This window comes from Macaca fascicularis, chromosome 2, assembly GCF_037993035.2.
Source record: "Macaca fascicularis isolate 582-1 chromosome 2, T2T-MFA8v1.1".
In the NCBI taxonomy this organism is placed as follows: Eukaryota; Metazoa; Chordata; class Mammalia; order Primates; family Cercopithecidae; genus Macaca; species Macaca fascicularis.
In genome coordinates, this window is record NC_088376.1 from 60,309,943 (window position 1) to 60,337,161 (window position 27,219).

The window sequence follows — 27,219 nt, forward strand, 5'->3', positions numbered from 1 at the left end:
GTTCTAGAACTTTTCCATCACCCTAAATGGAACCCCCATATCTGTTAAGCAATTATTCTTCATTTCCCCTCCTCCTAGCTCTTGGCAACCAAAAATCTGCATTTCATCTCAATAGATTTGCCTACTCTGGATATTTTATATAGATGGACTCATATAATGAGTGGCCTTCTGTGTCTGGCTTCTTTCACTTAGTATGATGTATTCAAGGTTCATCCATGTTGTAGCAGGCATCAGTATTTCATTTTCTTGTTTTTTTTTTTTTTTTTTTTTTTTGCGTGGCTAAATAACATTCCATCATATGAATATACTACATTTTATTTGCTCACTCATTCATTCATGGACAATTGAGTTGTTTCCACCTTTTGGTCATTGTGAATAGTGCAGCTATGAACATTCAAGTACACGTTTTGGTTTGAACACTTGTTTTCAATTCTTTGGAGTATATTCCTAAGAGTGGAATTGTTGGGTGGCATGGTAATTCTGTGTTTAACTTGTAAGGAATGGTCATATATTTTAAAATAATCATTTCCTTATTCTTACAATGTCCAAACTTAAAAATAAAACTGTCATATTAATTGAGAAAGAGGCGAATCTGAAGAGTGACATCTGCCATCACTTTCCCAGTCACACAGATGAGGAGCAGTGCTTACAAACAGTACTCAAACCAGGATCATTTCTGATTAGGTGACTGACTGCTTATAATTACAGAAAAGTGTTATTGTGGCAATGCTGTTCATATTTTTGGATTGATTTCAATGTTGTTTCTGATATTTCCAGGAATTTAGCCAATAATACTTCCCAAAGTAGGAATAATGAAAAGTATAAATTATGAAACTAACTGAAAATTGAACTGATCTTTAAATGATTATATTGATACTTTTAGTTCTCCAGTGAATTTTGGTATCCCCTAGGAAGAATGCACCTTCCAACAAGGGATGAGTGTCACTCAGTTCTGGGATGAGGAATGCTCTGCAGCACTTATCTGATCACAAAATCCTCCAGGAGAAGTTCACTTGGAAGAACTCAACTTTTTCCTACCATGTACTCTTGATGGTCACCAAATACAAGTTAGATGTCCAGACATTAGGAATACAAAGTAGTCAATGTCAACATGATCAGAAAGGAATCGGGGGTATTTTCAGAGGAGTTAGTACAGTTTCTAGACATGAAAGTAATTTTGGAATTTACATGAATTTTTAATCAACTACACACATATCTCTCTATATATTTGCATGACACTAATGTAGTTGATTTCTGGCAACAATACAGAGCCACTTTGTGGTCACACTGAGTCAATGGAAGCCCATATGGTAGAAATAAACACTTGGCTCTACCAAGCACAGATTTATCAAAAGTTGTACAGAGGCAAATAAGGCAGGCAAGCCGTGATCCCCTGCAGGTACCATTCCATGTGCTACCAATTACTTCGTAACTCTGCAAAATGCATAACAGTAACCAGATATAGGGCACAGAAAATTTTAGGAAATTCTATTAATAAACTCCACTAAAATGGGTCTGTTTACAACTTTTTTTTCTCCAGAGGAAGGAAGGACGAGCCTAAGATCATGTATATGTGAGTCATCCATTGCATTGCTCTCTCCGGTTGGCAGTTCTGAACTAAGACCTTCTGGGCTGGCTGCCATCAGCCCTCAAAAGAACACTCATGGGAGAGTGATATGTATTTACCAGGAGGTTTATTATGTCAGATATGTTGGTGCAGGGTATACAGGACTTCCACATAGTGTATATCAACTCCACACAGTGTGTATCAAACTCATTGACGCTCCTATTAGAAGTGGCCTTTAGCAGCTACTAACTAAGCCTGACTTTCCTAAGATGCCAACCATCTATTTCCTGTTGATTTCATGATCATGCGGCTGACATGAGAAAGTTAGGGGGTATCTTATTGCAGTCACTGCTGTTAAATGAGGTGTTATTGAATAGTAAGCAACTAATTTTGTGCAGCCAATTCTCAGGATATACCATAAATTTGAAAGCCAATTTTAGAAAATAATTCTAGTCTTAAGAAAATTCAGTTCTTCAGGCTACAGGTAAGACTGGAAGCCTCTGAGGAAGGTATTTTCATGTGGCTAATGGTACTCTTAGTGTATAAGTTCCAAAAAATATTACAGATTACTCTGTCATTGATGCAGCTGCTGTAACAACATGAACAGCCATTAAGCTTAAGGAAGGTTGATTTCATTTGTTATCTTCCACTGGAGAAATGTCTATCAGCATCACCATCATTAACAAATACTCCGAGGACTTACCAAGGATGAGACATTGGGCTGAGTGCTAAAACTATAAAAAGATTCAGAGTTTTACAACTTATAAAAGGGATGTCAGAAGCATATGAATATTTAAAAAGAGCAATTCATGATCAAGTGTCAAATGAGAAGTACTGGGAATCACAGGGGTATAGGAAGTAAGACATAGGCTAGCCTTGATGAATGCTAGGCCTAGATAAATAAAATAGAGGGCACCTAGAGGAGCAACAGTTTGGGTAAAGGCATGGAGGTGGGGATGAGAATGGCATGTCCGAGAAGGCAGTGTGGGATAGAGAAGCAGTGGCAAGATCATAGAGCCAGGGCCAAGTCCTGATTCTGCCTTCTACTGGCTATATTATCTTGGACAGGTTATTTGCCTTTCTATTTTCTCATTCATAAAATGAGGACAGTGCTAACTACACTACAGACTTTTCACCAGGATTAAATAAAACAATTTGTTTACTTTTTAAAATTATCTATCACCTTCATCAATATTATAATGCTCAACATCAATGAAATTGTCTCCAAAAAACTGCTGTCAAAAAGCCCAAAGTCTGTTGGCACTGGGAAATTGGGAGGTGTTTTTTTCCTTTGACATTCTCAAATAGAGTAAACCACTTGGCAACATAGTAAGACCATATCTCTATGAAAAAAAAATGCTGGGTTTAGTGGCCTGTACCTGTAGTTCCAGCTACTTTGGGGGCTGAGGTGGGACGATGGCTTGAGCCTGAGGGTTGAGGCTTCAGTGAGCCCTGTTTGCATCACTGTACTCCAGCCTGGGCAACAGGGAGGCCCTATCTCAAAAACGAAGAACAAAAAACAACTCCCCACAAGAAGGAAAGGAATGTGCATGGGATAAGGAAATGCAAATACAACGAACTGAGACAGGAAAGGAGAACAACAAAGAGAGGGAGAAGATAGGAAGATTTATTACGAAGAAAGGAAGTCAAATCAAAGGAAAGACAATCATGGAATAGTGGTAGTAAAAACCAAAGAAGTCCAAATGTTTTCCCCTTTGAATAGAGCATATAGGATCTGAATATAAATAGTGTCTAGTGTGGGACAGAAGAGGGAACAGAGTACAAAAAGTGTTCATCTCTACAAAAAAGAAATCAGTCAACTATGCATACTTTTTTTTTCTCATCGATTCTCCAAATATTCTGCTGGGAAAAAGATGGGAGTTATTGGCTCCCAGTTAGTGAAACCTCTTATATGTGACTCCAGTGACCCTTGAAGTTTGCATCTGTCACAATCGAGCACACATTTCCTAACACACTGCCTTTGTCTGCTGGACTCAAGCAGAGCGGCGGAGTGAGTCACTACATAGCCCACTAGGCACCATGGCTACCAGCCTCCCTCTGCCTGCTGCTTCCTTCTTGGACCAAGACCCTGACATGCAAATCAACATCATAGAATCCTTCCGGCATTTCTTGTCTTCTCATTTTCTCTCCTTCCTCATATGATAGCTCTTCATCAATGAGTACTAGGAGTGACTGCAAATATAGGTGAATAGTTAGTTCCTTTGGGTCTTAGAAAGCAGGCTAGAGGGAAAGGGTTGCAGAACAGCTTAATAGCAGTAAAAGCAGTGAATGTTAAACTGCTAGTTATTGTTGGCACCATTCTTGTCTAAGCGCTCTGAATACCAATATATTTGCCATTAGAGTTAGGGCCCTTTCCCCCCAAAACCAATTGCTTTGAGTTTTACAGATGAGCTAAGTGTGCTAGTTCAGGGAGTGACTGCACCAGATTAGAACCCAGCTTTACTGAGGAACCATTTGCTGCCCTTCCAATGATGGTTAGAAGACTTCAGCAAAGCTTGATAAAATCCTTCCTATATGGCACCTCTCTTGGACCACAGTGGTATTACCTGGGCACTGTTTACTGCCAGGTCAGCGAACACTCTTGCATCTGCTTCACTCTGCCCAACATTGTGTTGACTCATCTCTGTCTGCTGTTTTCTTCTCCATTCCCCTAAGTGTATACCTTTTATTTCCTTTATTATCATTTAAGTGGGATTTTATTGCCAGTAGAGATAAACATGTTCAAACAGCTATGTTTACCAGAAGTCTTGCATGGAGGATCAGAAACCCTTACACTCCATCTAACACAAAACTCCAGGTGAATGTGGTAGCCAGAAAAAAATATAATCTAGAGCAAGAGTTGATAAACTTCTGTCCACGGGCAAAGTCTGACTCACTGTTGCTTGTTTGTTTAAACAAAGTTTTATTGGAACACAGTCATGGCCATTCATTTATGAATTATCTATAGTTGCTTTCATACTACAATGGCAGAATTGAGTAGCTTCAACAGAGACCACACCACCTGTCCAAAAATATTTACTACTTGGACTTTTATATGGGAAATTTGCCAACCTCTGGTCTAGAATGCAATCTGATTAACAGTGAATAATATTGTAAGACATAATATAAACATTTTTCTGTATTTCAAACTTGTTTGAAAAATGTTAAAATTTTTGGAATTATTACATTTAGTTTTAGTGTCAAAGGAAAGGCCATAGGCATTTTAAATATTTATATATAAATATATATATTTATAAATCTATATAATATTTATAAATACATAAATATATATTTATATATAAATATATAAATACAAATATAAAAATATATTGTATATAAATATAAATTTATATATTTATATATAATTTAAAATTATCTAGTATATATATTTATATATTTATATATATAGAAATATATTTTACCAAGGAATGGCAAAAGAATATCCTTTTAAATAAAGGTATTAATCTAGATACAACATCTTGTATCAAATATAGCAGTGAGATAAATGTTACTCATAAAGAGAAATCTGGCATTTCTTTACATATTAAATTAAGAAAATGTTAGTTAACATGTCTGTTGTTTCCAGTGTTTCAACAAAAATGTTTAATTTAAAAAGTTATCCAGCTAAAATTTTGTAGCAAAGGCAGCTATAATTGAACATTACTAGCTTAGATCTTTAAATTGTACTTCTAAACTATTCCACATTTTTCAAACCTAAATTTTCACCATCATGATTAAAAAGTGAAGCATCTTGGAAAAAATAATCCTGCTCCATAAGGTCAAAATATTTTCCAACACAGAAAAAATTCTGGAAGGAAATACATGTCATTTCTAAAAGCGGTAAAATGATAAGATTAAGGATGACTTTCTTTAGTTTTTTTCTATTTTCCAATAGTTTACAGTGAATATTATACTTTTATAATTGGGGAAAAATACCTTCACTGGAATTTTTTTCCACCGGGAAATGGATTAGAATTGAACTGTGCTGTTATAATAGATTCAATTAACCTTTCAACTGTCACAAAGTTATTATTGCAGTGGGCCAGCCTTCTGAGGGATAAAATGATCAACGAAGTTTATTTTACACATAAAAAGATTTTAGGTGATAGCCTCAGAGATGTAAAATACTCAGAAAATAAGAATTCTGTCTGAAGATCATTGGATATAGATAAATGGGCAGTTAATTTTTTTTTCTTCAGCTCCCACTCTGGTTTGAAGAATAAGATGACATAGCACCTCCCCAGAACATAATAAGTGTTCTAGAGAGGTCTTTATCAGGTCCATTCCTCAACAAGGACTTTCCTAGATATGGGTGGGCTGGGGGTGGAAGCAGTGGGGACAAGTTATGCATCATCCTTCCTCCTGATATTTTCCTACAGACAAAAATGCATGTGTAATTAATGTCTATGATAAATAGATCCTATAATGTGAATACCGATTGAATTTAGGAGTAAATGTACTAAGAGGTTTTAGAAGAAAGTCATATTTTTTTGGATGCTTCCCTCATTTAATCTTCAAATATGCAACAAATTAGCCATTGTTACAGATTCAAAGGTTAAGTCTGTAAACCAAGGCCTTGTCTACTGGTGTCCATGTTCCAAACCACCCCTCCTGATGGACTGACTCCTGCACTTCTCTAACTTTATGAGTAACTGTAATGAAGCTAATTTACTTAAAATATTGAACATTGCTAGCTTAGATCTTTAAACTGTACTTCTAAACTATTCCATATTTTTGAAACCGAAATTTTCACCATCATGATTAAAAAGTGAAGCATCTTGGAAATCAATTTCCACTAGTTCTGCGTTTTCTTCAATGTATCAAATGTTTGAAAATACCATGAATGTACTCCCAGCAAATGGTTAACATTTTAAATATTCTGTTTCTTTTTCAATGCTGAGATTCAGATATCGTTTATTTGTGGCAGTCTCTGTGGGTTTTCAAACTTTTATATTGCATCATAAGACAATTAACTTTTCCTAATGAGGGCTGTCACCCTAACTATGAGTGAAAAGTCACATGCAATATGAAAGTCCACAGAAAGAATTGTGATTTAGTCACAAGCTCAAGACTGCATATTGATGGTATGGACATATCTATTAAGTCAGGTGCTGGGCAGACCTGTCCCTTGCTCCTCATTTGTTGATTCCCTTATGAATTCACTGCACTGCACTGCACTGTGTCAAGCACTTGCTCTGTGCGTAGTACTGTGCTAGATACTGGGGATAAAGAAGGTTCAGTACCTACAGTGATATTGCAAGGATATTGACTCAGAACCTTAGTGCTGACTGCTTCTATTCTCAGTTATTGTGGTTAGGGTGCTCCACTCTAGTTCCGGCCCTGGGACTCCAACTCACCCCCTACACACTGTTAGTAGGTATCCCATGAGGTATGTGAGATAACTGGGTTATTTAAGCCAGACTCCTAAAAGTGGAGGCTATTGGAAAACCAAACAAGGCATCTCAAATTCAGGCTCCAAGGGCTGTTTCTGTCCAACTGGGGCTTGGTCAAGGCCCCCAGGGGCTAAGAAGATTGTTCTAGTGCCCTGGGCTTCTGCTTGTCTAGCATTTTAGGGGACAAGGAAATATTCTGCAAAGGTCATTTATCTATGAAAGCAGTGGCTTACGACATGGGAAGGCCTCTGCTGGCTGCAGGGGTTGGCACTGGCCAGATTTGTTGCTTCTTGGATTTCTGTGCCCTGGTCAGCCATCCACCAAAGGTGGCAATCCTCTTCCTCATCCTGTGCTGTTGTCGCCAAGAACTGGGTCCTGCTCTGGACAAGTAGGGCAAAGCTAGCTGAGGGCTCCATTGCTCTTAAGATATTGACCCATTCACTGGGGACACCTCAACCTCACACTTCCCTTTGTACTCTCCTGTGTCTCTAAATCCTCATCTGTCTGGAGAACATCAGCCCTTTGTGTCTGGAGGAAAGTGATAGAGGGTGGGAACACAAAGGAATGCACTGCTATATAAATTATTTCAGGCTTCTGCTTAAGAAGGTCGGCTGGCAAGGTTGTAGAAATTGGATTGGAAAAGAGAAGAGGAATTCTTCTTAGACTCCTTGACTCATTTATTGTGCCTAAACCCCTTCACTTTTTATGGTTGTGATATTCCAAGCCAGCCGTACCTGAAGTGAAAGAGTAGAGTGTCCTGTTCACATCTTCCTGCACAAACCTTGCCCACAACCAGCTGATTCCACGTCAAGTTATTTTTATTTGTATTTAATTTGTTATTACAACTGAGATGGAAGGAAAAGAGTACGACTAAAATCAGAAAAAGATTCTTTTTCCTTCAAAAGTCAGTAAGGTCATCATTACAGCAGTCTGGGTATAGGCCTCTTCTTAACATCTGCAAAGGGCCTTTCTTGATAAGATTTCTATTATCAGCAAAATATCTCATAGGAATCAGAAGAGCTGACGAAGTATATCTTGACAGATAAAGTAAAAATGAATTTGAAATACGTGGATTACATTTCCTTAAAAATGGGCTTGAGTTTAAAAGTTAGCAATAGTAATGTTTAACTAAAAGCATTTGGGAATTTCGTAAGCCCCAAGTGTTTGAAAGACCAGTTTCTAAGTTGAAATTAGATGGCTTCTCTTATCCGCTAAGGAACTTTAATTTACATTAAACATATTCCTAGATAATACTTTTACTGACCAGGGATGGTAATATGTCAGTGTTTTATTTCTTGTTTTGGAAATTTCCTCATATTTTAGTGCTTTAAATACTTTTTTTTTTTCTTTTGAGACAAGATCTTACTTCATTGCCCAGGCTGGAGTGCGGTGGCACGATCACACTTCACTGCAGCCTTCACCTCCTGGCTCAAGCAATCTTCCCGCCTCTGTCTCCCAAGTAGCTGGGACCATAGGCACATGCCACCACGCCCAGCTGGATTTTGTTTTAAATTTATTTTTGGTAGAGACAGGGTCTCTTCTATGTTGCCCAAGCTGTTCTAGAGCTCCTGGGCTCAAGCAATCCTACTGCCTCAGCCTCCCAAAATGCTGGGCTTACAGGTGTAAGCCGCCGTGCCTAACCTAAATTTTGAATTAAATCCTTTTATTTATATAGCTATTGAATTGCTTTATTATTTGCTGTTACAAATAAATTCAAAATACACAATAGTCCAGGGAATGCAAAGTTAAACATAAAATTTCTAGAAATAATAGGATCTTAATATTCAATATACATTTGATGCTTGAATTACTAAGAAACTATACAATAGAAATACTGTAGGAATACAAAAGATATCTATATTTGTCTTGTTTCTTTTACAGTTTGCTCATCTGTTTATAACAGTTTAGAAACTTTGTTAAAAACAAACAAACAAACAAAAACCCATGTTGTACCTGTAAATATGAACTAATGTGACTGTAAAATAAAAATTCAGTAGAAAGTCATGATCGAGACATAGGAATAGTCTTAACTGTCTACATTTACTGGGGGAAAAAATCGTGTTTATTTAAGTATATTCAAGGTTATTTTTCAAATAAATAGAAATAAAAGCATGTAGATTCAGAGATGTAGAGAGAAGATGATCCAAAGTCCGGTGCTACCAGCGCCCGCTACATGAAACACGGGCCATCGCACAGCTAAGGTGGAGCAAGAGGGCTGATGAGAGATGCCTGGCTCGCTTTCCCCCAACAGGAGAGGACCACAGCAATGGATAAACAGCTAAGATTTGACTGGAGTGTGGAAGGGAGAGCACGGAAGTGCAGCAGGGGAGTAGGGATGCACATGTGGTGATTGGAAGCCCAGGAGGGCAGCGTGGAGGCACCAGGCCTCTGTAGCCCCCTCTTCCATTTTTGGATTGGATCGGCCTAGAATCAGGAGGAACTTCCCATTTCCAGGGAAAGGTAAGCAGAAGATCCCCATCACCCCCTATTGCCCCCACAAACACCTACAGTCCTCACTACTGGAGAATCCTACAGTCCTCTCAAGCCCTAAGCCCAGTTTGTAGAACTGCCAGGAATTCACATAGCTGCATTGCCCGAATTAGGAACACAAAGTGTGTACTCTCCACCCGCTACCCACCCTCTGTGAGCCAAGCTGCTGCCGCTGGGCGCCACCTTGAGACCAGACACCTCTGGAGTGCGCCCTCCTCTGGGGGTCAGTGGCCACAGCACCTGTCCCACAGTGGGGGTCCATCTTCATTCCACCTAGCCCCAGCTGTGTGGAGCCTGGGCCCGGGACCTGCTGTGATTCTGGTCCTGCACAGCACGGAAACCACCTCCTGCTACTGCACTTCCAGCCAAAGGAACAGTCTGGCAGTCCCGTTCATGGAGAACCCCGCCTTGAGCTGGCTAAACCACTGTGTGCCTGCCGCCAAGCAGGAGAGGTCCTTAAGCTGCTGAGCAGCTTACACCCCTTGGGCCAGCGGGTTGGCCACATAGGCACCCACACTCAAGGTCTGAAAAACGGCCCGGCAGCACCTCCTTGCAGACTTCACCACTGAATTTTACTGAACCTTTAAAGAGGAATTAATAGCAATTTTTCTCAAAATATTTTTTTAAAAAGCAGAGGAAATTATTCCTAACTCATTCTATGAGGCCAGCATATCCCTGATACCAAAACCAGACAAGGACTCAGCAAAAAAATAAAACTACAGGCCATTATCCCAGATGAACAAAGAACTACAGGCCAATATCCCTGATTAACATAGATGGAAAAATCTTCAATAAAATATTAGCAAACCAAATCTAACAACACTTCAAAATGATAATACACCATGATTAAGTGAGATTCGCAGGAATGCAAAAGTGGTTCAATATATGCAAATCAATAAATGTCATAAATTATATCAATAGAATTAAGAACAAAAACCAGATGAGTATCTCTGTAGATGCAGGAAAAACATCTGATAAAATTCAATGTACCTTCATGATAAAAACTCTCAACAAACTATGCATCAATGGAATATACTTCAAAATAATAAAAGCCATATATGATGAACCCACAGTTAATGTCTTAATGAATGGAGAAAAACTGAAAGCGTTTTCTTTAAAAACTGGAACAAGATTAAGATGCCTACTCTCACCAATCTTATTCAACCTAGTACTGGAAGTCTTAGAGCAAATGAGTAAGAGAAAGAAAGAAAGTGTATCCACATTGGAAATGAGGAAGTCAAATAGTCCTCTGTGCAGATGACATGATCATATATATAGAAAAACCTAAAGATGCTACCAAAAAACTCTAAGAAATGAACGAATTCAGTAAAGTTGCAGAATACAAAAAAAAATTAGTGTTTCTACATACAAACAATGAATTACCTGAAAAAAAAATCAAGAAGGCAATGCAATTTACAATAGCTATTAATACAAACCACCACCACCTAGGAATCAATTTAACCAAAGATGTGGAAGACTTCTACAAGGAAAACTACAAAACACTGATGAAAGAAATTTAGGAGAATACAAACAAATGCAAAGACATCCCATGCTCATCAGGAGAATTAATATTATTAAAATGACCATACTAACCAAGACAATCTACAGATTCAAGGGAGTCACCATCAAAATACCTATGACATTCTTCACATAAATAGAAAAAAAATCCTAGACTTTGCATGGGAACATAAAAGACCCCAAATAGCCGTAGCAATTCTGGGCAAAAATAACAAAGCTGAAGCATCACATTACCAGACTTCAAAAAATAATACAAAGCTGTAGTAACCAAAACAACATGGTACTGTCATAGAGACAGACACATAGACCAATGAAACAGAATAGAGAACCTAGAAATTAATCCACATATCTGTGGACAACTGATTTTTGACAAAATGCCAAGAAAATTCTTTGGGAAAAAGATAGTCTCTTCAATAAATGATGCTGCAAAAACTGGATATCCATATGCAGAAGAATGAAACTGGACTCCTACCTCTTATCCTACACAAAAATAAACCCACAATGGATCAAAGACCTGAGTGTAAAACCTGAAACTATACAACTACTAGAAGAAAACATAAGGAAAATGCTTCAAAACATTGGTCTGGGGAAAGATGTTATGAATAAGACTTCTAAAGCACAGACAACAAAAGCAAAAATAAACAAATGGGATTATTTCAAACTAAAAAGCTTCTGCACAGCAAAGGAAATTAATCAACAGAATGAAAAGACAACCTACAGAATAGGAGAAAATATTTGCAAATGATTCATACAACAGGAGATTAACATCAAGCATATACAAGTAATTCAAATAACTTAACAGCAAAAAAAATCTAACAACTGATTAAAAAATGGGGAAATGATCTGAACAGATATTTCTCAAAAGAAGACATACATATGACCAACAAATATATGACAAAATGTTCAACATCACTAATCATCAAAGAAATGCAAACCAAAACCACAATGAGGTATTGCCTCACCCCAGTTACAGTGGCTATTATTAAAAAGAAAAAAAATAACAAATGCTGATAAGGATGCAGAGAAAAGAGTACTCTTACATGCTGTTGCGAATATAAACTAGTACAACCACTATAGAGAATAGTATGGAGGTCCCTCAGTAACTACAAATAGAACTACCATATAATCCAGCAATCCCACTACTAGGCATTTATCCTAAGGAAAGGAAATGATTATATTGAAGAGACATCTGCACCCCCATGCTTATTGCAGCACTATTCACAATAGTTAAGATATGGAATCAACCCAGGTCTCCCAAAACAGATGGATAAAGAAAAGGTGATATATATGGCTGGGCGCAGTGGCTCATGCCTGTAATCCCAGCACTTTGGGAGGCCAAGGTGGGCAGATCATCTGAGATTGGGAGCTCAAGACCAGCCTGGCCAACATGGTGAAACCCTGTCTCTAATAAAATACAAAAATTAGCCTGAAGTGGTGGGGCATGCCTGTAGTCCCAGCTACTTGGGAAGTTGAGGCAGGAGAATCACTTGAACATTCATGAATATCACTTGAACATCCATGTTGGACAGGCTGATCTCAAACTCCTGGCCTCGAGCAATCCACCCACCTTGGCCTCCCAAAGTGCTGGGATTACAGGCGTGAACCACCGCGCTTGGCCCATCTCCTCAATTAATAGGTGATTATTAAATGAAGAGTTCATTAATTCAACCACAAATTCATTGTCTTTTCTTTACTACTAGTGTATACTGGAAATTCTCATTTCTGCAGTAGTAGTGCTTCTTACACTTTAATGTGCTTATGAAACACCTGGCTGGAGGTGGCGGTCTTGTTAAACTGTAGATGCTGATTCAATAGGTCTAGGGTAAGTCAGAGAATCTGAATTTCTAACAAGCACCCAGGTGATGTTGATGTTGTTGGTCCATGGACCGTATTTCAAGAAGCAAGGATCTGTTGCAGTTTTTCTCAACCACTGCTGATATTTTTGAATTCTTTGTTTTGGGATTGGGGGGCTGTCCTGTGCATTGAGTATATTTAGCAGCATTCCTGGGCTCTATCCACTAGAAGTCAGTAGCACCTTTTCCCAAGCTGTGGCAATGAAAAATGTCCCTAGATGTTATCAAATGGGGGAGACAAAATTACCTTTGGTTTAGAATAATTGCTCTATTGTTATGTTTCATGGTTGTGTGTTTGTTGCATAATATAAACACTTCTTTTGATGAACTGGCTTTAGTGAGAACAGCATTCGCCAGCCAGATAAACAGCTTTCTTTCCCTCCTCCCAGAAGGACTTACTACACTTTTGTTTGTGGACACTGTAGATTTTTAAACCAATATTGTTGCCCTCTTTACTACAACCACTAGGGTGCTCAGAAGTAAATTTCAAACCACATTTAGCAATCGTGAATATTTCCAGGGATAAGTTTCTGAAAAATAACTCAACTACTGGATTCATTTTCTTTATGTTTACTTTCACCCACACATTGAGTAAAAATTCTTTTTGCTTTATTATGTATTTTTATAGGCTGCTTCGTGTACTGTTTGAAATAGATTACTTTCTATTGAGTAAGGTAAACAAAACTGTTAGAATAGAAACAGCCAGGACAGATGCAATGCATTAATTTGCTGATCATGGTTGGTTATCTGCTGCTTGATACATACTAATGAGTAAATCCAATCAAATAGTGAGACAAGCCTCACAACTATTGAACAATTTGGCTTATTTTCTCCCAACTGTAGTAAACTGATGAATGCAGATGTCTAGAGAAAGGACACGAAATTAATATGAAAGAAAAGTTTTGTGTTTTAATTTATATTGGAGATGCAACATTAGTAATAAAGTTTTTGAGGCTGATCACAAAAAAAGACCTTGGCTGAATAACTAGCATTTTACACTTTGCCAGCTCTGCCATAAGACACTTGGGATTAATTGCATTTAGAGCATAAAGGACCTTAAAAGTTATCCAGCCCAGTGCTTTTCAAGTTTCTTTAAGCTGTGGAATTCTTGGTTTAAACATCCATCCGGAAGGCTAGTGTGCGAAGCCAGCTACATCAGGGTTGTTCTGTTTGCAGGGCAAGTAAAGGGAGGAAAAAAGGGTCTCTGGGGCCTCTGTAGGGAGCAGAGCTTGCAAACTCATGGCCCTGTAATATGCTCTTGGGATAAGTGTGAGGAAGTGGTGATCAAGGAGATGAAGTAACCTGTTCAAAGAATCAGAATTGCCCTAGAGCAGAGGTGGGACTGGAACCCAATTTAGACAGGATGCTGGGCATCTGGAGTTATAACCTTGTTCCAAGTTACCCACATCTCTATTACTGAAGCCAATTATTCTTATTAAAAATTTCCAAACCTTGCAGAAATATTTACATTAAAATGTTCAAATTTCCCCCCCTCTCTCTTTTTTCTCCACCTGCACCCCCAATCTGATTATTTTTCTTTTTATTGTTTTGAGACAGGATCTGGCTCTGTTGCCCAGGCTGGAGTGCAGTGGTGCGATCTTGGCTCAACCTCCACCTCCTGGGCTCAAGTGATTCTCCTAGCTCAGTCTCCTGAGAAGCTGGGACCAGAGGCATGCCACCATTCCTGGTTAATTTTTGGATATTTTAGTAGAGATGGGGTTTTGCCATTTTGCCCAGGCTCTTCTTGAACTCCTGAGCTCAGGCGATCTGCCCACCTTGTCCTCCAAAGTGTTGGGATTACAGGTGTGAGCTACTGCACCCAGCCCCAGCGTAATTCTTCAGGGAAAAACAGTGATAGTTGCCTGATATGTATCCTTCTAGAAGTTTCCGTCCTACCTCCAAATTTGTACATACACATATATGTAAATCCTTTTTTTCCTGGTTTTTCTTGGCTGGCTCTATTTTTTTCTTTTATCATAGCACTTAAGGCTTTGTAACATCCTACATATTTTACTTATTTATCATATGTCTTTTCCCACTAGAATAGCCTCCATGAAGACAAGAATATTTGCCTATTTTGATCACTGATGTTTCCCAAGTCCCAGGAGTGGTGCTGGCATGTAGTAGGCACTGAGAAATTTTGTGGAATGAATGAATAAGATGAAGAAGCAGAACAGGGAATATTTTTAGGGCAGTGGAATTACTCTGTTTGAAACTACAATAATGGACACATGTCATTAAACATTCGTCAAAACCCATAAAAGGTACAATACCAAAGTGAATCTCAGTGTAAACTATGGACTCTAGATGGTAATGTGTCATTATGGGTTCATCGATTGCACCAGTGTATTGCTGTGGTGAGGGATGCTGACAGTGGGGGAAGTTGTGTGTGTAGTGGGGGCACAGGGGGTAAATGGGAATTCTCTATACTTTCCATTCAATTTTGCTGTGAATCTAAAACTTCTCTAAAAAGTAAAGTTTACTAATTAAAAAAAAATGAGCTGTCATCTCAAAATTCATGTGTCTAAAACCAAGCTCTTGATTTGTATCTCCCCACACATTCTTCCTCTAGTCTTATCTGTCTCATCCATCCATTGGGTGATTAGGCCCAACCCATCGGCACTGCTGACAACCTTCCTTTGAAATATATCTGGAGTGAACAATTCTCACCACCTGTAGTCCAACCACCCTGATCTAGGGTCCCACACATAAAGTATCCTTCTGCCTCATGGCTTTGTATTTACTGTGCTGTCCTTGCTGCTTCTCATTCATGTCTCCATTGCAAAATCACGTCAGTAGAGAGACCTTCCCCAGTTACTCTACCTAAATAGTAATCGTATTCTTTATCTCCCACAACTTGTTTTGTTTCATAACACCTGTCACTACTTGGCATTATTCTTTCTACGTATTTTTTGTTCTGGTCCATATCATCCCACGAAATAAGTTCCAAGAAGGGAGAGATTTGCTTTGTTTGCTGCTATATCTTCAGTGCCTAGCACACTGTAGGGACTCAAATTTTTGTTGAATGAATGAATGAATGAATGAATGAATGAATCTCTTACCTGTAGAATAGTAGTTGCTTCCTAAGGAGTCTCTAGCTCCCTCTACAGACTAATCTCCACATTGCAGGTAGGGAGATAATGTTTTCAATCTGACTTTTCTCTTAGGATAGACCCCACATCCCTGCCTACATTGAACTATCCTCCTCCTCCTCACTTCACTTCAGTGCTCCCCAGGGAGCCAACTTCCAGTCCCTGGAGTAGGCAGTACTCTTTCTCTCCACAGAACAGATGGTTATGTTCAGCTCCCACACCTCTGCTTCCTCTCCACATTTCTCAAGAGTTCCTTCTCCAGGGAAGCTACTTTGACTCCCAGATTAGGGCAGATTCCATGTGATAGGTTCCGACAGAACCGTGTTCCTTTTCCACGGATAATTCATCTCACTTTGTAACTACATATTATATAAGTTCCATGAAAGCAGAGTCCATGTCTATTCTGCACACAGTTGTATTCCCTGCCCACAGCAGTGTGCCTGGTACTGCCAGGTTCTCAAGAAGAGTTGGCTGATGAATGAAGGAAGACATAAATGAGCATGGCAATCTCTGCTGTTGCAAGACAAGTCTCCAAAGCATATCCAGAGAATGAACCTTCCAGGCATCAAATGCCTCAAGTTTGAGAGACTAGGGAACTCTAGGGGTGGCTGGCTAAGTTTCTCCCTGCCTGGCCCAACACCAGATGCTTTGAGCACAAATACTAGCTAAGCAGATGACAACATGCTTGTGTGTTGAAGCTTAGAAATCTCACTGGGGAGACACAGTCACCTGTCATTATCCCTAGCTATGTAAGTAAGGCATTACTTTCCAGATTAATATTTCTTCAAACATCTAAACTTAAGTGATCATTTGTAAAAAGTAGTTTTTACTTACATGTATAAACTAGAGGGTTTTACATGAGAAACAGAATCACACTCTCAGAGTTTCTTTGACAGCTTTACATTTCCTGCATTTGTGACTTATTTTAATGCGAGTGTAATATTTTAATGGCTGTGGGATAATTGATGTGGATATTTTCATCTGAAAAATGATTACTTTCTGTAAAACAAATTATCTTTAAAAGTTTGCTGACTTTTTTTTTTTCTTTTTTGAGACTGGGCCTCTCTTTGTCACCCAGGCTGAAGTGCAGTGGTGCAGTCACAGCTCACTGCAGCCTCCACCTCTTGGACTCAAGCAATTCTCTCACCTCAGCCTCCCAAGCAGCTGGGACTACAAGTGCACATCATGGCTGGCTTACTTTTGTATTTTTTTGTAGAGATGGGGTTTCACCATACTGCCCAGGCTGGTCATGAACTCCTGGGCTCAAGCAACTCACCCACCTTGGCCTCCTAGGGTTGGAATTATGGGCGTGAGCCACCATGCCGGGCCAACTGAATCTTTTTATAAGAAAAACAAAACAAACAAACAACAACAAAAGCCCCCTGTGTTTTATAATTTTTCACCAGTCCCTAATGTGAAGAGGGCAAAAATGTAGACCAGGAATTAGCTATCTTTTACTCAGCTCTTTTTGCCTCACTCCAAGTAGGCTCTGTCAGCTTTGGACTCATCTGCGGTAAATATGCAGCTCTCTGAAAATGAACTGTAACACAAGATCAGTTCCTACCCAATTATCAAATACCTGGACTCTTGATTGCTAACTATGTAATTGCCTATGATTCTGGTAAAACATTTAAAAATCCTCCATCACCTGAAATTTGATGGTTGTTGTGCAGCAAATAGGAGGAAATAATCTACCCTCCTCCATCCCCACCTTTTCCTCTGTCTTATCAAAAACCTTTACCCAGCGATATAATCTCTTTTCAGTTTCCTGGCTACCAACTCTTCATCACCAACAGAGCTCAAAAATATGGATTTACTCTGTTTACTCTGTTTTTAAATGAGATTTGATGACATCCAGGGACTACTCTGTTTCCCTACAGGGCATATACTGCCAGTTTCATAATGAAAGTAAATGGAAAAATAACATTCACTTTACTGAAATTTGGTTTGTGGCAAACTGGATTGGAATGTACTCTTCTGCTGGGGACTGTCAGGGCCTCAGGACCATTTTGTACTGCACCATCCCTTGGAGTAAAGACAGCCCCCAAACAAAAATAATGGATGACTGATGATAATCTATGAGTATAAGCTTCCTTAAAAAAGATAAAAGTACTAACTGTGGATATAGAAGTATAGTGCTATATACCCTTCTATCTTAATAATAATACATTTCAAAAATATATTTAAGACTATGAAATATGCCACAGCAAACAACTGCTTTTACACCACCTGCACCTCTTCATTTTTCTTTTAATGTGTTGACTTTTAGAGTAAAATATATTGAAATGTGCTCCTGTGCATTTTTGCTCCATTTATGTATTTACTTTTACCTCTGTTTATTTGTTAGCAAGGTCCCTTTAAAGCTATTAGAGACACACCCAAGGTGGATACTATATTAGGGGAATTAGGCATTTCAAGGTTTGAGCTGACGGATTTCATTTTCTTTTTTTTTTTTTTTTTTTTTAATTTATTTATTATTATTATACTTTAAGTTGTAGGGTACATGTGCACAATGTGCAGGTTTGTGTGATGTAAATGACGGGTTGATGGGTGCAGCACAGCAACATGGATTTCATTTTCAATCAGATAACTGCTCCTGGATCTCCATACAAAATGTCCTAAGAGTATGCATATGCTCAACCAATTTTATTTTGCACTGTTTTCTAGTCAGATGAATATTCATCTCATCTGTAGATAAATATCAGGTTAACCAGAGATGCAGACAAACAACATACTCCTTTGTCCAACTGCATTGTAAGAAACTTTTTTTTTTTTTTTTTGAAATGGAGTCTTGCTCTGTCACCCAGGCTGGAGTGCAGTGGTATGATTTCAGCTCACTGCAACCTACGCCTTCCGGGTTCAAGTGATTCTCCTGCCTCAGCCTCCCAAGTAGCTGGGACTACAGGCGTATGCTACCACGTCCGGCTAATTTTTGTATTTTTAGTAGAGATGGGGTTTCGCCATGTTGGCCAGGCTGGTCTCGAACTCCTGGTCTCAGGTGATCCACCTGCCTTGGCCTCCCAAACTATTGGGATTACGTAATAGGCGTGAGCCACCACATCCGGCCAGAACATTTTTCTTTAATTATTTATTTAAATGTGCAAAGGAAACCAAACTTTTTATTTTAAAGAAGAGCTTTTAAAAATATAATTAATGAGAAACAAAGTTATCTTATGTCTTCTTTTGGAAGTTTGCAACATGTTAAGTCATGGATGCGAGTAGGTAACATCCTTCCCGGTGATTTGTGGTTACACGCCTGACTCTGGCACCTATTCTTGGCTGAGGATGTGCAAGGGTAGTGATCTGATGCTAACTCACTAGAGTAGTTTGCAGAGAGTCTTTTCAAAAGGATTTGTAAATCTTCATTTCTTCTTGTTATTTGGATGTGTTTCACAGGCTGTTGCGGATGACTGGGATTGGGATATGTGTGGCAGGAGAAAGTAAAGATAGAAATCAGTTGCTGTTACATCTGCCTTTGTCAACTAAAATTCACTCTTTGGAGAGGTGGGAGCAGGTAAGTAAGGTAATCCAAGAAAAGTCCCAAAGCACCAAGAAAAGTTCGCTAGAAAAGTATTCCCTAATAAGTGCCCTTCTAACAGGGGCCCAAGAGACCACCTCAATGAAACGAGGTTCCAGGGAATTTGGTAACATTTTCTTATTTGCTGTTTTTCTTTCTCAAATTGTGTGAAAAAGATTTAGCGTTCTTCTCTGGCTCCAAATTCTACAACTTCAATTTATGGAGGAATTATCCTAATCCCATGATTAAACTAATCCATTAAAAAATAAAAAAGAAACCTTCCCAGAAGCATTAAGTGGATGGGCGTAATCAACATCCCCCGGATGGGACCAAGTGGGCCAGGAGGATGTGAGCACCCCACAGTCACACCAACACTGAGGTGGACCTGACTACATCCAGATTTTCAGTAAGGAAGCTTTATTTGTCATTCACCATGAAAACAATGCCCACTAATTGATATTACTAATTAATCTCGTTTTAAGAAAAATCAACTTGTCACTTTGGGAGGCTGAGATGAGTGGATCACAAGGTCAGGAGATCGAGACCATACTGGTCAACATGGTGAAACACCCTCTCTGCTAAAAATACAAAAATTAGCTGGGCATAGTGGCATGTGCCTGTAGTCCCAGCTACTCGGGAGGCTGAGGCAGGAGAATCACTTGAACCAAGAAGTCGGAGGTTGCAGTGAGCCGAGATTGTGCCACAGCACTCCAGCTTGGTGAAAGAGTGAGACTCTGTCTCAAAAAAAGAAAGAAAAAAAAAAGAGAGAGAGAAAGAAAAATCAACTTGTGTGGGTAAAGAAAGGACTACATTACTAGCTTAAAAATTAGCTTTCTGTAAGTCAGCCTTGCTGATACACTCTACAGATGGCATGTATTTTCACCCAATCAAGAAATACTTCAAAGTAACATTGATGGGTTCTTGTGAGCTTTTATGTCATTCTTTATAGAACTTCAGTTATGGGCCAGATTTCCAAGGATTTTTTTTTACAATATCATATGTGTGTTTTTTTGACCTCTAATCAGCTTTGTTCACATGAATGAATACCAATGATTCAGATTTTTAAAATGCCCTTTGGCAGACGAATTCAGTTCTTCCAGTCTTGTAAATAAATACAATCAGGCAGTGATATTAGACCATTGCTCTGTTGATGAATATATAACTTTAAGTGGCTGGTAAACCTGCACAAATACTAGAGACCTACAGGGCTCAGAAGCGAATTACTGACCTAGGAATAACAGGCTGTTTCATACCCAAAATGACACTGCCGACCCAACCTTAATAAGACTTGGGGTTTGACATTTTTTCCAGACACAATGATAGATTCTCACTGATCTGTTTATACTCTATTGCCTGTCCCCAGTGTGATCAATATAATGCAATAATAGATGACTGACTGGAGTTATGAATGCTATTTGTGACCCTGACTCAACTCATACCTAATTCTGCTATACAGTGACCAGTGAGGTTCCTATTCATTTAACATAGTTTATACTGAAGTATTATGCGGAACCATATGAAATTGATGTTTTTGTACGTCAAAAGAGTCTAATGTCAGTTTTTTCATATGGACCAACCTAACATCAAAAGAATTTCTTTCAAAGGTTGTTTTGTCCTGTTCCTAGCGTATGTACTTTGTAACAGCAGTCCAAAATTTTTCTTAAGACCCGCCTCTACTAAAAAATACAAAAAACTAGCCGGGCGAGGTGGCGGGCGCCTGTAGTCCCAGCTACTCGGGAGGCTGAGGCAGGAGAATGGCGTGAACCCGGGAGGCGGAGCTTGCAGTGAGCTGAGATCTGGCCACTGCACTCCAGCCTGGGCGACAGAGCGAGACTCCGTCTCAAAAAAAAAAAAAAAAAGAGTGTTCCTAGCGTATGTACTTTGTAACAGCAGTCCAAAATTTTTCTTAAGACATTGTTGTTATTTCCTGCTGGCTATATGTTCCTTTAACTTTAAATGTTTCAGAAGTGGTTTTTATGCTTCTTCTCTTTGCTTCTTGACTAGTATGCATAATTCATCAAGAAAGATCAAATATGTTGCGTTTATACCAGCAACACATTAAACATAACACAATTAAGCCTAAATTTTTTTGAATAAGTTTTCAAGGAAAGAAAGGTAATATTGTTGAGCAATATTATGATAACAAGCAAAATTGTGTCAGCCAGATGACTGCTGGTGTGTCACTGAATAATTTATACTACTTCTGAAATAATAACAATGTGTCCCCTACAATCAGCCTGAACTCTTTCTCAGCGGATGTATTAGCAGTGAATCATATAAATTTTTGATCCTTCACACATATCTCTGTGCAAGGAATTGCCCAGGAAATTCCAAGAGTATGAATGAATTCCAAAATGTCAGCTAAAAAAATACATACTCAGTTCTAGGTCATCTAGGTCATCCCTGGTAGGAAACATCAGTATCAAAAGAAAGTATTATTTTTTTAACTAAAGATGATGAATTTATTCAATATTTTTGAAAAAAGAAAGCAAAGTTAACTAGTTAATTGTCAAACTACAGATGCTTTTTGATTTACGATGGGGTTATGTCCCCATAACCCCATTGTAAGTTGAAAATCTTATGTTGAAAATGCATTTAATACACTTAACCTACCGAACATCATAGCTTAGCCTGGCCTACCCCAAATGTGCTCAGAATACATACATTAGCCTACAGTTGGGCAAAACAATCTAACACAAAGCCTATATAATAAAGTTAGTTGTTATGAAGAATTTTGAATCAAAATTCAAAGTATGGTTTCTACTGAATGTATATGGCTTTTGCACCATTGTACAGTCAAAAAATCCTAAGTCAAACCACCATAAATCAAGGACCATCTGTAATTTTAACTCCCAAAGTAACTCAAGGCAATAAGAAATATCATTTGTTTTTGACAAGCAGATATTTGAAGTAAATCTGCAGGATTTTCTCACACATTTCCACAAGACTAAAACTCATTGCATAGTAAACCTTTAATGCTTTAGATCAACTTTGAAAAATCCCACTATTTTACCTTTATCTTTGCAATTGACTCCCGCTGTCAAACTGGGGAATTCACTTAACCTCTCTTATATTAAATTCTCCAACTTGTGCAATAGATACATAGATTATTAGCAAAGCAGGCAATTGTATACTGTTTATTTTGATGGAACTTTATTGATTTTAGCTATTTCCAAGCCCTGGCATACTTATCTAATACTTACATTTGAATATAAGCAATATTTTATTGTCACCATTAAAATGGATTTAAAAGAGTTTTAGGAAGGCTAATAAAATTAGTGCAAACACTTTTGAAAGTGTCAGATTATATACAGACATGCAAAATAATATTCTAATGTTATCAGCAAACACTTGAATCCCCCTTTCCCTTTGTTAACATGAGAACACGCTCTTTCCTCTGATTTGAAGTGGGAAAAGAGCTAGAAAGTAGAATATGGGAAAAAGGGCTCTTCTAGTACCTAAACATGATAGCCAGTGGGCAGGTGAATATGAATTGGATTTGCTACTCTTCAGCTATGTTTCTTTCTGGAGGCTGAGCTGTCTGGCTTTTTCTAAGAGGGCTGTAGCCTATAAGATGGCAGATCCTGCCAGAGTGCTAGAACCATCACATGTATCTCAAGGGAAGAACATGGTTGCTGCCTAAGAATTGTTGTTGTAAAGATTATGAGCCTGACAGTGCCTTAAAGCTATTCAAACTTGTTCAACCCACTACCAGAAAAGTGAGTCTGCCCTAGCACTGTGGCATTTTAGGACCTGTGTCTCAAACACATTTCCTTTCCCAGGGCCAGGAAGGACTAGGGCACAAAATATAAAGGAGTGCTGGAAATATATAGTAATCAAGATACATAATGTTTTTTAGAATTAAAATTAATGCAAATAATGTACGATGAATATCAAAATTGTAATTAGGTACAGGATTGATATTACTAATTATTCCTTTTGTCTTAGGTTCCACTATGGCTCAGTAAGACACTGTTACTGATCTTGTCATTGCTTAAAATTTTACTGAGTTTCATTTATTTATTTATTTATTTATTTATTTATTTTTATTTTTATTTTTGGGACAGAGTCCCGCTCAGTCACCCAGGCTGGAATGCAGTGGCACGATATCGGCTCACTGCAACCTCCACCTCTCGGGCTCAAGCCATTCTCCTGCCTCAGCCTCCTGAGTAGCTAGGATTATAGGCGTCAGCCACCATGGCCTGCTAATTGTTGTATTTTTAGTAGAGATGGAGTTTCACCATGCTGGCCAGGCTGGTCTTGAACTCCTGACCTCAGGCGATCCACCTGCCTCAGCCTCCCAAAGTGCTTGGATTACAGGCATGAGCCACCGTGCCCAGCCTTTACTGAGTTTTATTGGTGCCACCCTAATTTGTGTGCCAGAGGGAGGTCCTGGCCCCTGACATCCTACTTAAAATTTTTTATTTTTTTACTTTGCCCTTTGTTTTCTGACTAGCTCAACCTCTCACTGGCTTCCCTCTCTTAAGTCACCTCCTGACTATGGTTGTGCCCTTTTCTTTGTGTACGGATGGTCCTGACATAAGATGGTTGAACTTACCATTTTTCGACTTCACAATGGTGTGAAAGTGATACTCATTCAGTAGAAACAATACTTCCAGTGCCTATATGACCATTCTATTTTTCACTTTCAGTACAGCATTCAATAAATTACATGAGATATTCAACAGTTTATTATAAAATACACTTTGTGTTAGATAATTTTGCCTAATGTAGGCTAGTGTAAGTGTTCTGGGCATGTTTTAATGTAAGCTAGGCTAAGCTGTAATGTTCGGTAAACTAGGTGCATTTTCAACTTATAATGGGTTTCTGGGGACATGGTCTCATCCTAAGTTGCGTGTCACCGTCTACACTCTAAACTCTAAGAGGTCAGGAATTGTATCTGTTTGGTTAATAGCTGAATCGTGAGTACTTTTAACACAGTGCCTGGAACACAGTAGCTGAGTGGAAGCTGATATTCAATGTTGTGCATGGCTTTCTTGCATGATTATGTGGTTGGGAAATGTCTCTGGCAGAATCCCTACCACAGAGCCTGCTACAGGGTCACAGACCTCTTTCCAGGATTTTCCTGAATTCTGGGGACAGGAAACCAGAAATAATATATCTTGAGGTTTGCAAAAATCAGAGAGTCAGTGGACTTATGTGCACCCAAGTAGATTCCAATGGGAATCAAGGAGATGATGAACCTTTTTTGGGGGTGGGGTGGGGAAACTAACATAATGTAAGGTGTTTAAAAAAAATGTTCTATTTTGCAAAAGATACAGAAAAGAGTATGCTAATTTACATGATTCGAGCTTTTTGTTTGTTTATTTGCAGTGACTCCTGAAGTTGCTCAGGTTTGGGAAGTACACAACACTTACCTTCAATGGTACACTGATCAGGGACTGGAATCTTCTTTCCAATTTCCATGGCATATGCTTTCACTTTGCTGAGGTTTTTTTTTAAGTGCAAGTAGAGCTTATCTTGGTATTCTATAGGACTTGCAGTTGTCTCTGGAGTTTCTTCCTGGAAGTTTTCTTTAACAGTTTCTGGCAAATTCTCTGAGTCTTTATGTATAATATTTGGGTATGAAACTGAAGACTCTCCCAGCTGTGATCTGTCAGTGTCTGCCTTAAAGGGCAGCTTGTCATCTCCTTGGCTAAGTGGGTCTATTTCTGAAAGAGAGATGCTGGCTGGTATATCTCCCCTGTTTTCATCTTCACCATCGTCTGAACCCACACCCTTTGTGAGCACAGTGTGCAAAGCCAAACTTTTTGACCTAGAGTTCAAACAAAGGGAAAGTTAGAGAAGCTGTGTTACCATTCACTGCCAAGGAAAAGAAATAATAATAATATTGGGACAAAAAGTTACTTCCTCTGGAGTGTGAAACTACTAATGGCCCTGATAAATGTACATCACCAACAAATGATGTAATAAACCAAACCTTTGAAAATCTAGGTCACCCCCGAACACAAAGGTTTAAAAATCAATTTCATGGCAAAACTGGCTGCAAAATGATAGACTTGCATATTTTTCATCGTTGTCTACCTTTGCTTTTGATTTTTCATCAGAAATCAAGAGACGGTATTTCCCATATGGCATACTTATATTTAAGAATTGCTTTAAAAATTAAGCAATAGGTTTTTTTTCCATTCATAGTACCCATTTAAAATAGTGAACTTCTTTGGATAATGAGAGCATTGTGGATAACATTTCATTCATGTAAGGACAGCACTTCAGGTGGCTATAGGTAGAAGATATATAAAAAACACCCCGTAACAGAGTGATAACAAAGCTAATAGCTGATATTAAGTGTATAATTTAAAAAACAAACCAAACAAGAGTTATACCTGTTAAATCTAATGTTTTTTCTTTCTTCTTTAGAAACTTGGCCCAGACTATATCTTCTGATAGAGCCAGGGGTATTGCTGTCTGCATTTATCTTGTCTTCAAAAGCCTGGATTTTAACTTGGAGTTTTTCATGGTCTTCATTTTCAGCTACTATGAGCTTGGTTTCTTCCAGTTTCTCAGGGAATTCAATTTCAGTGCTGATTTTTCTCCTAAAGGAATAGAAATCATTGCATTAGATGTTGGTCATATATACTCTTCAGAACAGTGTTATTCTCTATTTAACTGCCTCTCACTCAGAAGCGAAAACTTTGCCTAATAAATTTTTTCATTAGTCATTTAACAAGTATTTACTGAATATCTACTACAGGCATAGGTCTTTGAAATTCTTTCTACAGATTGTTCTGCCAGAAGTTTAGAAACAGCAGTGTTTATGTGAACATTGTATTAAAAATGCTTTTTTAAGGGTTCAAAGAATAAAAAGCAGTTTTTATGCTCATGTACCATATTCTTTTCTAGAAATTCTTCCAATGTATGGCTTTCACATGAAATGTGTGCCAGATATTTTCTAAAAAATTTACATGTGCTGATATGTTTCTCCTGAAATTACAGAATAGGAACATTTCACGTGGACTGCATAAACTCATGGTTTTGTTAATTTTTAAAAAATCAGTATAGCAAGAAATATCTTTCTGAATTTTAAGATGTTGGAAGGAAGAGGTTTTCTATGAAATGATATTAATATAGACCCAAGTATCTTTTATAGCAGGGTTTATAAACCACTTTGTGGGTCATTAAAATTACTTCCTTTAAAGCAGGGGCCATGTGTGGTATAATTTTGGATTTCCTCTGAGGGCTAACAGTGCGTTAGCTAGGATAAGCACCTACAAATAAACTGCAGAAATAGCTTTCTGATGTTCACTGAGGTGCTGAGTAATTATACGAAAGTAGCATGCATTTATCTTCCCTTATTTATCTTCTAATATTGAGCTGGCCTACAGGTATTTTAATTTTTATTCAACAACCACTATCCATTTTTATAACACATGGTGTTAGTATTAATTCTTTTCTCAAAAAAAAATATAAAAGGAGTTATTTACTTACCACACTTTTGACACACAATGTGTGGGTTTTTTTCTCATACCAACTAATTCTCCAACCCTCTAGACACCAACTGGGTGTCCTACAGTTCAATTCAATCCTAATACTGATGACCTGGAATAAAGCCCAGACTCCACAGACTGCCCCCAGTTCAGATGCCAGTGAGAAGTATGGGGTCCCCAGCTTACTCACACTTCTGTTCAGCTTGGCTACAAAGGTTCCAGCACTGCCCCACCTCCATGGTTCAATAATTCACTGGAATGGCTCATAGGACTCAGGAAAACACTTTAACTTATTATTATTGGATTTATTAGAAAGGATACAACTCAGAAACACCCCAGTA

The 27,219-nt window shown here is 38.4% G+C and overlaps 1 protein-coding gene across 10 annotated transcripts in view; it reads right to left on the reverse strand.

The window, feature by feature from the left end:
- Window positions 1-27,219, reverse strand: part of VEPH1 (ventricular zone expressed PH domain containing 1) — a 266,231-nt gene that overhangs the window by 99,544 nt on the left and 139,468 nt on the right. For all 10 annotated transcript variants that reach the window (XR_012430819.1, XM_005546203.4, XM_045386724.2 and 7 more), the window contains 2 exons: window positions 25,778-25,987; window positions 24,809-25,206 (listed from right to left, as the gene is read on the reverse strand). Coding sequence is in view for 9 of the 10 variants with exons in the window: in XM_005546203.4 (XP_005546260.3) it covers window positions 24,809-25,206; window positions 25,778-25,987 (608 nt within the window). In the remaining variant the exon portion in view is untranslated. The remainder of the gene's footprint in view (window positions 1-24,808; window positions 25,207-25,777; window positions 25,988-27,219) is intronic.